Source organism: Callospermophilus lateralis, chromosome 13 (assembly GCF_048772815.1).
Source record: "Callospermophilus lateralis isolate mCalLat2 chromosome 13, mCalLat2.hap1, whole genome shotgun sequence".
NCBI lineage: Eukaryota > Metazoa > Chordata > Mammalia > Rodentia > Sciuridae > Callospermophilus > Callospermophilus lateralis.
The window spans coordinates 44464233-44477679 of NC_135317.1; the positions used below are offsets into that span (position 1 = coordinate 44464233).

The 13447-nt window shown below is 39.0% G+C and overlaps 1 protein-coding gene across 3 annotated transcripts in view; it reads left to right on the plus strand.

Annotated features, from left to right (window-relative positions):
* The window catches only part of Epc1 (enhancer of polycomb 1), an 86637-nt gene that overhangs the window by 27446 nt on the left and 45744 nt on the right, over positions 1-13447 (plus strand). For 2 of the 3 annotated variants that reach the window (XM_076872772.1, XM_076872773.1), the window contains exon 1: positions 1086-1495. The exons of the other annotated variant lie outside the window; for it this stretch is intronic. In XM_076872772.1, the coding sequence (XP_076728887.1) occupies positions 1343-1495 (153 nt within the window). In that variant the 5' untranslated portion in view covers positions 1086-1342. Of the gene's footprint in view, positions 1-1085; positions 1496-13447 lie in introns of those variants that run through there. 3 annotated transcript variants of the gene reach the window in all.

Here is a 13447-nt window from a genome sequence, read left to right on the forward strand (position 1 = left end):
GAAGGAGATCTCTGGATACCCATTTTCATGTGTAATATGAACCAAATAAATGTTAGTAATCTATCATATCATCTAATCTCTCCTAATAATTCAGCCTTTCTTTTGTGGGGAGTGGGGAGATTGGCGAGTGCATTACAGGTTTTATATGATTAAATTTTATCAAGCTGTTCAGAGAACAGATGAAAAGTGTGAATCCGTGGCCAGGTCGAAACAGCATTTGCTTCCAATATAAACACCAAGTAGATATAAAGAACTCGGTCTAGAATCGAAGGCCATGCTTCAAATGTTTTCTCTAAAGATTACATTGTATCCTTTGCATTAGTTACAATAAAATAGTATACATGAATAGTTAAAATGTAAAACTGGAGGAGAAAAATTACTTTGGATCGGAATAGAATAGCATTTATAATGAGCGGGGTGGGTGGGAACCTGACCAATGATCAAATATCATGGATACTTAAATGATACTTTGAAATGATTCAAAGTTTCATGACATAGAAATAATTGCTGCTAAAAAGTTTACCCAGAGTAACGTTTTGCCCCTGATTTCGTTTGCATTTTTATTTTAAAGTCCTAAATTGCCGCGATCAGTAGGATGTGGGCAGCGCCTCCGGAGCGCCCCTCGGACGCCCGGCGACCGCGGCCTCGACCCCTCGAAGCACCAGGCAGGGATGACACGGGTGCCCGAGCCCGGGACTCCGGGGCAAAGGCACCGCCGAACAGCTCTCCCCCGCTGCCGTTCGACAAGCCGGCGTGCGGGTGCAGTTTTCCGCCACCTTCGCCCGTCAGAAAACGGCGCTGGGAGGGAGCGAGCGAGAGCGAGCAGCTGGAGCGCTGGAGGGCGAGCAGTCCCCGCCGGCCGGCTCCCGGCGTCCGAGCGCCCGCCAGCGCCGCTGCCCCCTAGGCCTGCCGCCCCCCGGCCGGCGGAGGGCGGGGGCCGCGGCAGCCCGGCGCGGGGAGCTAGGTGGCGGGCGCCGGGGGTTGGCGGGACGCGCGCTCCGTGCCGGCGCCGGCCTCGAGCCCGCGCTCCCCCCCCTCCGCGTGCCCGCGCCGCTGCGCGATGCAGTGTGGGGAATGGCTGGGGTTGGCTGAAGAGCGCACAGTGGAGTTTTAATGTCCGCCATGTTGGCCATGGCGTATTGAAGAGAGCGAGCGAGAGAGGAGCGGAGCGGCACAGCCTCCCACCCTCCCGGCTGGTGTTAGTGCCCGGACGGCGGGTTTTGCGCTCCGCCCCTCAAGTCCCCGGCAGCGGTAGGCGAGTGGGGACCGAACCCCCGGTTCTCCATGATCCCGCTGGCCGGGGCCGTTTCCCCAGAGCGGAGAGGTATCTGCTGCGCCTGAGATGAGTAAACTGTCGTTTCGGGCGCGGGCGCTAGACGCCTCGAAGCCGCTGCCGGTTTTCCGCTGTGAGGATCTGCCCGACCTGCACGAATACGCCTCGATAAACCGAGCCGTGCCGCAGATGCCCACCGGAATGGAGAAGGAAGAGGAGTCGGTACGTGTTAACTCCCCTGTCCGACCCACCGCCAGGCCCCGCTCCTCTGCTGCCTGCGGCGGCGGCGGAGCAGCAGACCCACACAAAATGGCCGCCATCTTCTCTTCGCCGCCGACTCTCGGTCGCCGGCCGGGCCTTTACCCTGCCTTCCCCGGCCTAGACCCCCGGCCGTCGCGGCCCGGCGGGCCCTCCTCGAAGGCCACCCGCCGACCCCGGTCACTTGTACCTGGGCCCCGCGGAGTTCGGGGGCCCGAAAGGCACAAAGGGGTCACGTGACAAGGCTGCCGGCAGCCATTTTGTGGTCTCAGTTCTTGGGTTGGGCCTTGTGCATCCGGAGAGGGGAACAGGCTGGGTGGCGGTGGGGGTGCGGCGAGCCGGGAGCCGCGGACTCGCCTGCAGCTTTTCCGCGGGCCGCTGGGCGGCGCTCTAGGGCCATCGCGGCCTCCGCGCCGCTGCCGGCGCTGAGGAGCGCAGGTTCTGCGCACAGGCGGGGAGTTTCACTTACCGGAGGCCTGGACAGCGTGCTGGGCTCAGTGCAACCCCACGTGGAGCCTCGGAGGGCCGGGCCAGGCGGACTGCAGGCATTTGAGGCTGGTGTCCTCCTCTCCCTGCAATGAAATGTCGGGATGCTCCGTGTTTGCCCAGACGACTTAACTTTCATAGAAAACTTACTATTTGCAGTATCCTGTTTCTGGAACGTGTGCATGCATCCCCTGTGCCAGTTAGACGGAGGATAGTAAACGACGATCCCTGACTTTTTCTTTGATCCTGAAAAATATGTTGCAGATTTGTTTGGACTACGTGGCTCTTCCAAAGCTCTGCAACTTTATTATTCATTTATCTGTAAAATAAATTTAATTTCGCCTGCTTTCAGGTCTCTGAAAGGGAGGGAAAGGTCTGATTTAAGTAAATGTCAAAGACCAAAGAGGGTCCTTTTTAATTCATAACGGGACTTAAGTGAATTCGTTCAGAGATCTTAACATTGAGATGTCTAAATTGGGTGGATTTTAATATTTAAATGACTTACAGCTAATTGGCAGTCATAGCTGTGGCTTTACCTTGTTGTGGAAGTTGGGTTCAGACACAAGGATAATAGAATCTTCCTCTCATTTCCCCCAGATCCTTGACAGTATAACTTGATGACTTCTAATCCTAAGGAATTGCATACCTTGGTTTTCAGGTACAGCCATTTAAACAGGGTGCAGTGTATTGACAGTTCAAGGAAGTCAAGGATTCGCGTGGACTTGTGTGCTACAAATTTGTTGTGGAAAATTGTACTGTAATACTTCTATTGGTATTGTAAGAATTTTTAATGTAGAAACTATGCTCTGTAATGTTGTCTTTGAAAATAAAACTCTTTAAACTCTTTGGGTTGGTTAACCTTTTAAAATAAAATAGTTGTGACAGTCGAATGTTACTTTTTGAGAGTAGCATCCAACTTTACAGATAAGCTAAGTGTATGTAGTAGTTGAGATTGTCTAGTGTAGTACTTTCAGCACATCACCTATGAGAAAATCGTACCTTTTATTTTTACTTGTATGATCTTAGAGTAGAATGGTGCCATTTGTTTATTTTTAAATAAGTGATTTGTTTTTTTAAAATTAAAGTACTTGTGACTGCAGAATCTTGTCTTTTGGTTTTATTTTTGTTTCTCTTTATAATTTTAACAGATAATAACTTTCAAGTTAGGGAGTTGGTGTTACCCTGCCCTGGAAATTAATTTGTAGTTCTTGTTTTGCAGCCAAGGAATGGGAGAACCTGATTAAAGCAAGACGGCAATACAGAATGCTTTAGAACTTTAGTTAAGTCTTGCTTCTATGAATATTTTGGACAGTCCCAAGAGCTACAACCTAAAATGAGAGCAGAGTTCAACTGAAGTATCATGCATGTTAAATTTTGCAGATAATTTTTGCTCACTGAAGTACAGTAGCTATCACTAGGTCATAGCGTGTGGATCCCCTATTTTTGAGGGACATAGGGATTTTTTCTTCTTTCATGCTGCCTTTTTCCATCACCTGTTTTAAAAGTTTTCACTTCACAACCAACCAACCAAAGCTGTATGATCAGTGAAGCTGAATAGGTACTAAACTTAATAGAAGAATGTAAAAAGTTCCTGGTAATCCTGTGGTTGCATGTCCTTAGTGGTAGGTCATATAAATCACAATTTTGAAAGAAGCATGTTATACATTGTTGAAAATATATAGTAAACATAAAGGTAATTGAATTCTAAGTCAACCTTAGAAAAAACAAAACTGTACATAGTTTGCTGGAAGTACTTCTTATTTAAAGAGGAAAAGTTAATTAAAACAGACTTCTGTTTTTAACATATTGATTATGCCTTCTGTTAGCTCCCCATAGTCTAGAATCTGAATTGACTGGCTAGCTTAGCAAAAGTACATATTCTTATTTTGGGGGCAGATTTAGATGAGGATAGTTTTTTTAAAAATATTTATTTATTTATTTATTTTGTTTTAGGTGGACATAGTATATTTTTTTAATATGGTGCTGAGAATCGAACCCAGTGCCTCACGTATGCTAGGCGAGCACGCTACCACTTGAGCCACATCCCCAGCCCCGAGGATAGTTTTTTACATACCACTTTATTAATGATTGGAATACATCTGCAAAATTGTCATGTGAAATATACCTAATAATTATTATATTTGTGGTAAATTTAGTACAAATCTTTAACATATGAAAAGGATTTAATAACTTATACTCGCATTTAGCTTATTTTAATCAAAGCTAACAACACTGGTCTAAATAGTCATGCTTGTTAATTTTAAAGAAAACAGTTTTAAGTAAAATCCCTCATCCATCTTCCCTGCCCCTGGTCTTTTGGAAATGAAAAACATTACTCAACTTTAGAACTTATAGTTATTTTATTATTGTAGTAGAATTGAAAAATAACTAGATTATAATCGATTGAAGGACTTACTGGATCCTGATGTTAGGGAGCAAATATTTAAATTCATTCAATGAAGTAAGTTGCAAGTTGGTAATCCAAAAGATAACTTGATGAAAACTTGGTATTAATGAATTACAGATATAAATTTTAAATGATTGAGAAACAGTGGACCATCATCACCTCTATGAATCCATTTGAGTATTGAACAAAAGGTTAAGTTGGAGGCAGATGTCCCATTATAATTTATCATTTCTAACTTCATAAAAGTCAATTTTATTATCTTTATGCTATTTATTGCCACAGTTTTACATTTATTTGAAATGATGTACATTACCAAAAAGATTAGTCCTATGAGATTTTGTTTTGTTTTGCTTTGTTTTTTGGTACTGGTACTTGAATCCAGAGGAGCGTTACCAATGAGATACATCCCCAACCCATTTCATTTTTTATTTTGAGACAGGTTCTCACTAAGTTGCTTAGGGCCTAACTTGCTGAGGCTGGTCTTGAACTTGCCTTCCTCCTGCTTCAACCACCTGAGTCACTAGGAGCACAGATGTGCACAGCTACGCCCAGTTTCAGATTTTTTAAATTGACTTATTTTGATTAAAATTGGAGTTTTAAGTTAAATCCTCCATTTTGGTAATACCACTTTGGGATACATCTGAAAAAGTTCTTTTTAAAGTGTTGTTTAACAAGTTGGAGTGACTTATCCTCCATATAACATTTTTCATGGGGTTGTATTGGTGTATGTTTCCATTTGTGAGGAATAGAGACTTATGATATTTGATGTATTTGGGATGTGAAGTATGATATCAACCAATTCAGAAGCAGGGTCTAGCTATCATACTGTGACAGCTTATCTTTATAAGGTTCTACCTGGACAAGATAGTCTTACACTCCTACCTTTTGTCTCCTTCATTACTGGCCCAATATACAGTGTTATTAAGTCCAAGTTAAACACTTTATTATAAAGTTGATAGGAGGTTTCTTTTTGTTTTGCTTTAATGAGGGCTAAAGTGGCAATGTGCACATATTCCAAAATTTTTTAAATTTTTATGAGTTCAATAGAAGTTTCATAGAAGCAAGTTTAAATCGCTTTAAGTGATAAGCTTGAAAGTTTGATTTCTTAGTTTTTAAAGAAATCTTTTTGTTTTTAACCTTTAATATTCTAAACCACCAGCTCTTCCATCTGGAGCTATAAACATCAGTCCAGATTTCTCTATTCTGTCCACTCTCTTGGAAGTAGAGAGAAATATCTGAAATCTCAGTTATAGTAGAAGGAAAGTTTAACAGATAGTTTGGATTAGAAAGGAATTGGAGAGTATTTGAGATTTTTGCTTTAAAGAATAAACAATCCAGATAAAGCCAAAGATAACAGAGATGACAATCTGATTTCAACTTTTTACTTGTCTAAGACATTTTTGAGTAGAAGTTCCTAGGTTCTGAGGGTCATGGGGACAATAGTTCTGGAAGTTGGTGGATTCGCACAATGTGCATATAAAATTTTGTGATATATTTTTCTAGAGGGAACGTTCATACTTGTCCCTCAAGCAAATAGTAATGGGCCAGGTCAGAAAGCTCAAGAGTTAAGGTAGTCTGTCCTGGAGTTCTTTTGGTTTTGTCCAATCTGACAGTAACTAGAAACAGGATAATTGAAATATTTTAAAAAGTGTAGGCAACCCAGGAAGACACTGAAGACTTAACTATAAAAGGGACCTCTTGAGAATCTAAGTGTCTAGGTGCCTAAAGTATTAGAATTAACTTCCATTTTAGTATATAATTTAATATTTCAAATTATTTAGGCTTTGTTTTCTTAGCAATAATAAAAACTAATGGGGTTATGTATTTAAAAGTGTTTTGTGGGTGCTTCATGATCACTAGAGGAATTTTTACTTAATTTTCTTTCACCTCAATAAGATTTAAAAGCATCATTTATTATACAGAGTAGTAAGCAAAGGATAAAAAGCTGTGTTTAAAGGTTCATGATTGTGGGGCAGAATTAAATAGTCTACCAACCAATCTTATTATTTTATTAAAAACAGACTGGGCTTGTGTTTTACATTTTTAATTTTACTATGTCCTGATATTTAAGTAGTAAACAGCTACAGAAGCCATAAAGACACACATATGACAGTGTTTTTTAAGTACTTACTAAGAGTTCAAGAGTCCTGTTTGTATATATTAAAATGTGAATCCTGACTACATTTATTACTCAATTTCCTGGAAAATTAAGGGAATTTCATTGTGAACATCATTTTAAAGGGAACAATAATATGGAATAATTATATAGTTTGTGATTCTACCTTTTAGAAATAGAGAACCCATAAGGTAATGATAATTTTATATTGTACTTCTGGAATAAAATGAATTGTGAGGGACTGGGAATGTAGCTCAGTGGTAAGAATGCTTGACTAGCATACATACAAGGCCTGGGTTAAGTCCCCAGTATTGAAAGGAAAAAAAAAGTTTCTAAATACAAAAGTGGTACGAAAACATGAAATATTTAAAAGACAGAACTACAAATTTTAGGGAACTCAATAAGAACTCAATGTTTTAGACAATTTGATAGTAGTGCTTAATGTGTTTATAAATTGTTGATCGAGTTTCCTAACTTAAAACCAATGATTTCTATAGACATTGTCTTTTGAGTTATTACAGTATTTTAAACTTAGTGGACATCCAACTTTAAATGCATTTAATAAATTTCATCCATCAGCCTTACTGTTGTAGATAGATGAAAAACAAATTTGGTGACCTTAATAAGTCTTTGACACATTATCTGCATCTTAGCTTTGGTGAATGCAGAAATGATGAGTTATTCTGAAGACGTAATGAAGGTTATCTTTTAAATGTTTGGTGTTTGATTCAGCTGGGCGTTTTGGCACACACTATAACCCCAGCAATTCCAGAGGCTGCAGCAGGAAGATCTCCAGTTCAAGGCCAGCTCTGACAATTGAGCAAGACCCTGTCTCAGATTTAAAAAGAAAATTGGTTCAATTTTGATGCATTCTTCCATAGCTTGCTGAATTTTGCAATGAATTTTAAAAAAAAATTTGTTTCATTTGTTTGCAACGAATTATCAAAGCAAATTATTTTAATTGAATTCTCTTCAGCATTAGCAAGTACCAGCTGAATAAATAAGATGTGGCCTTAGAGTAAATCCAGAGACAAAGATAACCCAAAGTTTCAACTGTCATATGGATGACATATAGTTGTTTTACATTATAGCTATATTATATATGTAAAAGAAAAAAACTCTTTAATTTAAGCAATTATTAATTGAAAAAAACATCAAACTGGGATTTATGAGACATATGTCCTAGTCTAACCTCTCATCCTGTGTAGGTATACATACATGTTTCCTCAAACCCAAATTTTCTTCATTCAAAAATGAAGAAATGGTTTTATTTCTATTGCAGTCAGCCTATTGTGTTGATATTGTCTTTTCAAATGTGTGTTATGTACTTACAAAATAAGTCTTTAAATCTTTAGTGATTTCCCCTGCATGTTATATGAACATAATTTACAAAGAAGTAAAGATAGTCTAGGTACATGGGTAATTGGTTCCAATTTAGTCTTTGGAAGCTCTGGGATTTACAAGTGGATGCTATAGCAGTATTGTAAAGATTTTGAGTTTAGAGATGGAACTCTGTAGTGATGGTTACAGATTGATGGTTTACCTGTAAGATAATAGTGTGTGGAGGTGAAATAAAATATAAATATAGCTAGTTGAAGACTAAAACAAAAATTTCATCATTATTCTAATAACTGAGTGGAGAGATTTGAGTGAGGTACGTTGTGTAAGAAACACATAAATACATTTTTTATTGATTGTTGTAGCAAATGTTTATTGCTTATTTGCTATGAGCCAGATACTGTTACAAGCCCTATGGATACAACAATGAATAAACAGGGATTGTTTCATGGATTTTACATTATAGACTCTGGGCTCAGAAGGTAGAAATTTTTTTATCTACTTTGTTAACTGATGTTTTCAGCACCTGAAATAATGCCTGGTACATAGTAGGTGTTCAATATTTGTTTAGTTGAATAACTGAATTCTAATGGAAGAATATAGACCAAAAAGGGGGGGGGGGAGAAATGGATAAAAGTATGTGGCAGTAGAACAAGAAGTACATAATTTCAGATAGATGAAAGAGGAGGATTTATTTTGCATTGGTGGTAAAGGCACATTTGACCTGAGACTCGAATGTTGTGAATAAGCCCAACATTAATACCTATTAATATCTGGATGGAGAAAGTTCTAGGCAGAGAGCCTGAAGTAGGAACAAAAGGAAGTCCAAAGGAGTAGAGCAAAGTGAGGAAGGGGATGGTTATTATGCCATGAGGACCCACAGGCATTCAGGGGATACCAATCAGATAAGGAATTGTAGGCTACCATAACAAGCTTACATTGCTTGGAAATGAAGTAAGCCATTAGTTTGAGGTAAAGGAGTGACAGGTTCTAACATTTTTTAAAAGATCACTCTACCATGTGGGAAATGAGTCATATTAGATAAGAATGATGGCCTTAAGAAGGGTGGTAAAGTTACAAATTAAGAGAATTAGATGGGTTTGAGATCCTTTTGATGGTACAACCAACAGAACTTGCTGATGGATTTGGATATACTGATGTGTTCAGAGATGGAGAGAAAGAATCTAGGATGAATCCCTGAGATTTAACTTGAGCAAGTAGATCGATGATTGGGTTACTTTCTGAGATAGGGAAAATTAGAGGAGGGATGGTATACAAAGGGTGGAAGAATCTAGTTTGAAAAGCCTTTTACTTGTTCAAATGTAGCTCGAGTTGTGAGAATGTTGTACATTAGAGCAATTTGTGCTCAAGTGTATGATTTGGAAGTCGTTAACATATGGTTGGTAATTTACACTGTGCTCAGGTAGAGGAGGAAAATGAGGCTAAAAGTGTCTCAAGAAAGAAGGACATTGGTTAGTCATGTCCACTGAGAAGATGAGTACTGGAAAGTGGTTGTTTAATTTGATTAGATATATGCCATTGGCCTGTAACAGTGGAATGGTGGAAATTTCCCTCAGTCTGGCTGATGGCTGATCTGAGCCTATGTGGAAACTTAACAGGTCTTTGAAAGGGAGAAAGGAGTGGTGGGGTTGGGGAGGACAGTTCTGACAGGTCACAGGGCTGGAAATGTTACATCCCCGCTTTCCAGAATGGAAAGGGCTGTTATTACACAGAGCATCAAATGAGAGTCCTCAGAAGGGTTATTCTCTGAATAGTAGAGTCAAATTAGTGCTAAACTAAATACTTCTGGATTTGTCTTAATAAAGATTGAACAGGAAACTCAAAACAATCTAAATTTCAAACAACTTGTGTCCCAGAACAAATACCAAAACTGTTTGAAGGAATAAAGATTCTACAGTTTAAAAGAGTTTGGCCTTCAATCAAAATTATCAGGCATGCAAAAGAAGCAGAAGAATACGACCCATAATTAGAAAAAAATGAATCAACCAAAAAAAAAATGCCTAGCAATAAGCCTTATAACAGAATTAGTAAATTAATGTTAAAAGGGTTAAAAAGAATGTACTGTAACTAGTGTAAAAGAATAGAACTAGTATAATAGAACCATTTAAAAGGATGAAATAATTCCATCCCCTCTCTGATTCAAGGACTTTGTTCTAATAACTATTTCCTGTCTCTCCTGGATCAGTTTTATGGAGGGATCTAATTAGGGAAGAAATACTTTTTTCCCCTCTTGAGAAGAAGGAAGTTGTATGAGAAAAAATGCACAGTAGTTTGGTGGAGTTGGTAATGAGAGGACAGAATGGTTTATCCTATGATTCTACTTCTCTATGAAGTAGGAGGTGAGGTCATCACCTGAGAGTGAGAAAGGAACCTTAAGAGAGAGGAAGGTAGGTGTGGGAAAGCTAACTTACTAGAGAAAGGAGTAGAATTGATGAATTTGTTGAAGGTGTAGTATTTGTGATTATTTAGAAATCAGGCCAGTCAGCTTATTTGGGCAGTTGAATGGAGATCAGGAGTTCAACTTGATTTCCAGCACAAAGTAGGGTTCATCTAGGGTTGAGCAAGTACAAAGGAGGAATCCAAGGATGAAGACAAAAGTATTTATGAGGTAGATTATTGTGATGGACCATGGAATCTAAACTGGGTAAGCAGGGAAAGAAGGCATCATGGAGATAATGAGTAGTAGAAGATTGACGGACTCTCAGGATTGGAAGGCTCAGGGGAGTCATTTCTTAGAGTAAGGGTGTTAGAATAAGCTAGACAAGTCAGGAGGGTAGGTGGTGGTTACATGCTTGAGTTAAGATTTCAGAGGTGGTAATAGTTATTAGTGAAGGCAAGATTTAGAGTATAACACAGGAGTGGTGGTGGAGATGGAATAGAAGAGATCAATGTGGGTGTGAAGGTCATGATATTAGATGATTATTCAAATGAATATTATTGTGAAGAATGGATACCAGGGGGGCTGGAGTGTTAGCTCAATGGTAGAGTGCTTGCCTAGCATGTGCGAGGCACTGGGTTCAATCCTCAGCACCATATAAAAATAAGTAAAGGCATTGTCCATATACAACTTTAAAAAAATAAAAATAATAAAAAACAGGATACCAGAAGTGTGGGGTTTGAGAAGATGGTGAGCTCAGTGACTGTGACCAAGAGACTACATATGACAACTTGGGAAAAAAGTGATGGTATTGATTTATAAGGGGTTATATAATTTTTTTTTTCTAATGACAATGGAAGAAATTATATAGAACCAGCAGTGGGAAGCAAGGAAGATGAATGCTTAACCCATCTGTTAGTTTGGAGGATATAGGAAGAAAAAAGCTGTGAGGAGACTCATAGTGTTTGTGGGAGACTACCAGCCTTTAGGTAGAGTAAAAAGATGGGGAAATATTGAAAGCAGTGATGTTTTTGTTTCACAGAACAGAGTGTAAGAGTTTGGGAGTGGGGAAGAGTAAAAGATAGAGATCAGATTGGTGACAAGAGCCAGGGCAATCCTATTACATCTCAGAGTGGTAATGAATATGAAGAATGAACTCTGAGCTGTAAGAATAATCCTGTAGCTTGAGATGGTGTGAAATTCTGAAGGGAGGGCAGTTCCACTGGGGAGAAACTGGTGGTCCTTTGAACTCTAGGGAATATCTGCCCTGCTGCTCAGTTGATTAAATATTGTTACAAAAATGAATTTTTGTATAGCACACTTATTTTACCGCTTGGGCAATGGATTTAAAGGTTGTTTGGAACACCAGAGACCTTTGCTTATTTCTCTACAGTGGTTCTTATTGAGAGCTATATACTGTTCTTCCACTCTGGAAACATTCTGGAAATTTGTGAGGGCACTTTTGATTTTCATAAGTATTGAAGGATATCAGTGGCAAGTAGCAGGAAAGGGCTTATAGTTATACAAGTCCCACTGTGCAAAAAACAGTTCCACAAAAGAAAAAATTGCCAATGTGACTTCTGACTGTCCTGCAAAATATTCCAGTAGATGAGATTTCATTTATAAATTAATTGAGTCTAGGACCTAATTTCATTTTTACATATGATTCTTTTTAGGTTTTACATGCACTAAAATTTTCAGGAATGCATCTAGTACATAGTAAGAGAATAATGTACTTTTTTGTTCAGAACTTCGCAGGAGTTATTTCATCAACAACACCACCATTTGTGATGTTTAAATAGCCATAGTACATACCTGTAAAACATATGTTATTTTTAGCTGTTAAGTTCCTAGTGAATTCTCTTGTAAGAATCTGTGAGAACCTCATTTTGTCTTCTTGGGTTGCCCAAGATTTAAATTAAAATACATATATGTTACTTTCCCATTTTTTCCTTCTCTATTTTATATAAAGTAGGTCCTTGAATTTATTATTTGAACAATGTTTGTATAGGTAGGATAATAAAGGATTTGAAAAGAGTGAGCAAATGGAGTCTGAAAGGTCTGAGAACAGCTGCTTTATTGGGTTCAAAATATGAGCTATGGAGTTAGGCTCCGTTAAAATTCTAGTTGTGCTACTTACCATAAGTAAAAAAAGTATGGTGCTCATGTAGTAAGTGTTCAGGTCTTTTTTTTTTTTTTTTTTTTAAGTAGTATTTTTTTTTTTAATATTTATTTTTTAGTATTCGGCGGACACAACATCTTTGTTTGTATGTGGTGCTGAGGATCGAACCCGGGCCGCACGCATGCCAGGCGAGCGCGCTACTGCTTGAGCCACATCTCCAGCCCCAGATCTTTTAAACTTATTTTAATTTTGCTTTTAATCTTTAAAGGATTGAACTTTATTGGTAGGTTGGTAGGTTCTTTTGGTACTGGGGATTGAACCCAGGGGAGCTTAACTACTGAGCCACATCCCCAGCCCTATTTATTTATCTGGAGCAGGATTTTGCTAAGTTACTTAGGGCCTCGCTAAGTTGCTGAGGCTGGCTTTGAACTTGCGAAATTCCTGCCTCAGCTTCCTGAGCCATTGGGATTACAGGCTTAAACTGTTTTGTTTTTTTTAATATTTTACTTTTTAGTTGTAGTTGGACACAATACCTTTATTTTATTTATTTTTATGTTGTGCTGAAGATCGAACCCAGGGCCTCGCACGTGCTAGATGAGTGCTCTACCGCTGAGCCACAACCCCAGCCCATGGAACTGTTTTTTAAAAAGGCTAAATTTTAACACATTTTCATCATAACATGATATTGACTATAGAGTGTCTCAATATGAGTAGATACTGATTTTTGTATATGCCTAGTTTTATTTATCATTTAGTGGGACATAAGGTATCTAAAAACATGGCCTTATGTGGGCAAGAGAGTTGGTTTATATGGATTGTTTTCTCAGATATACACTTGGTTTCCAGTGGGATGCATAGGCTATAGAAAATGTTTTGAAGACTGTTAGCTGCAGGTGTGTATGTGTCGTGTGTGTGTGGAGGGTTCTACACCTTTTAGTAAGGGCTGAACATTTGAGTAAGGGATGTACGTTTGTGTAATTTTTAAGTTTTTGAGTTTGCTCTGCCACTTAATACATTTAAATCTAAGAATTCCTATTCAAGTGTTAGAA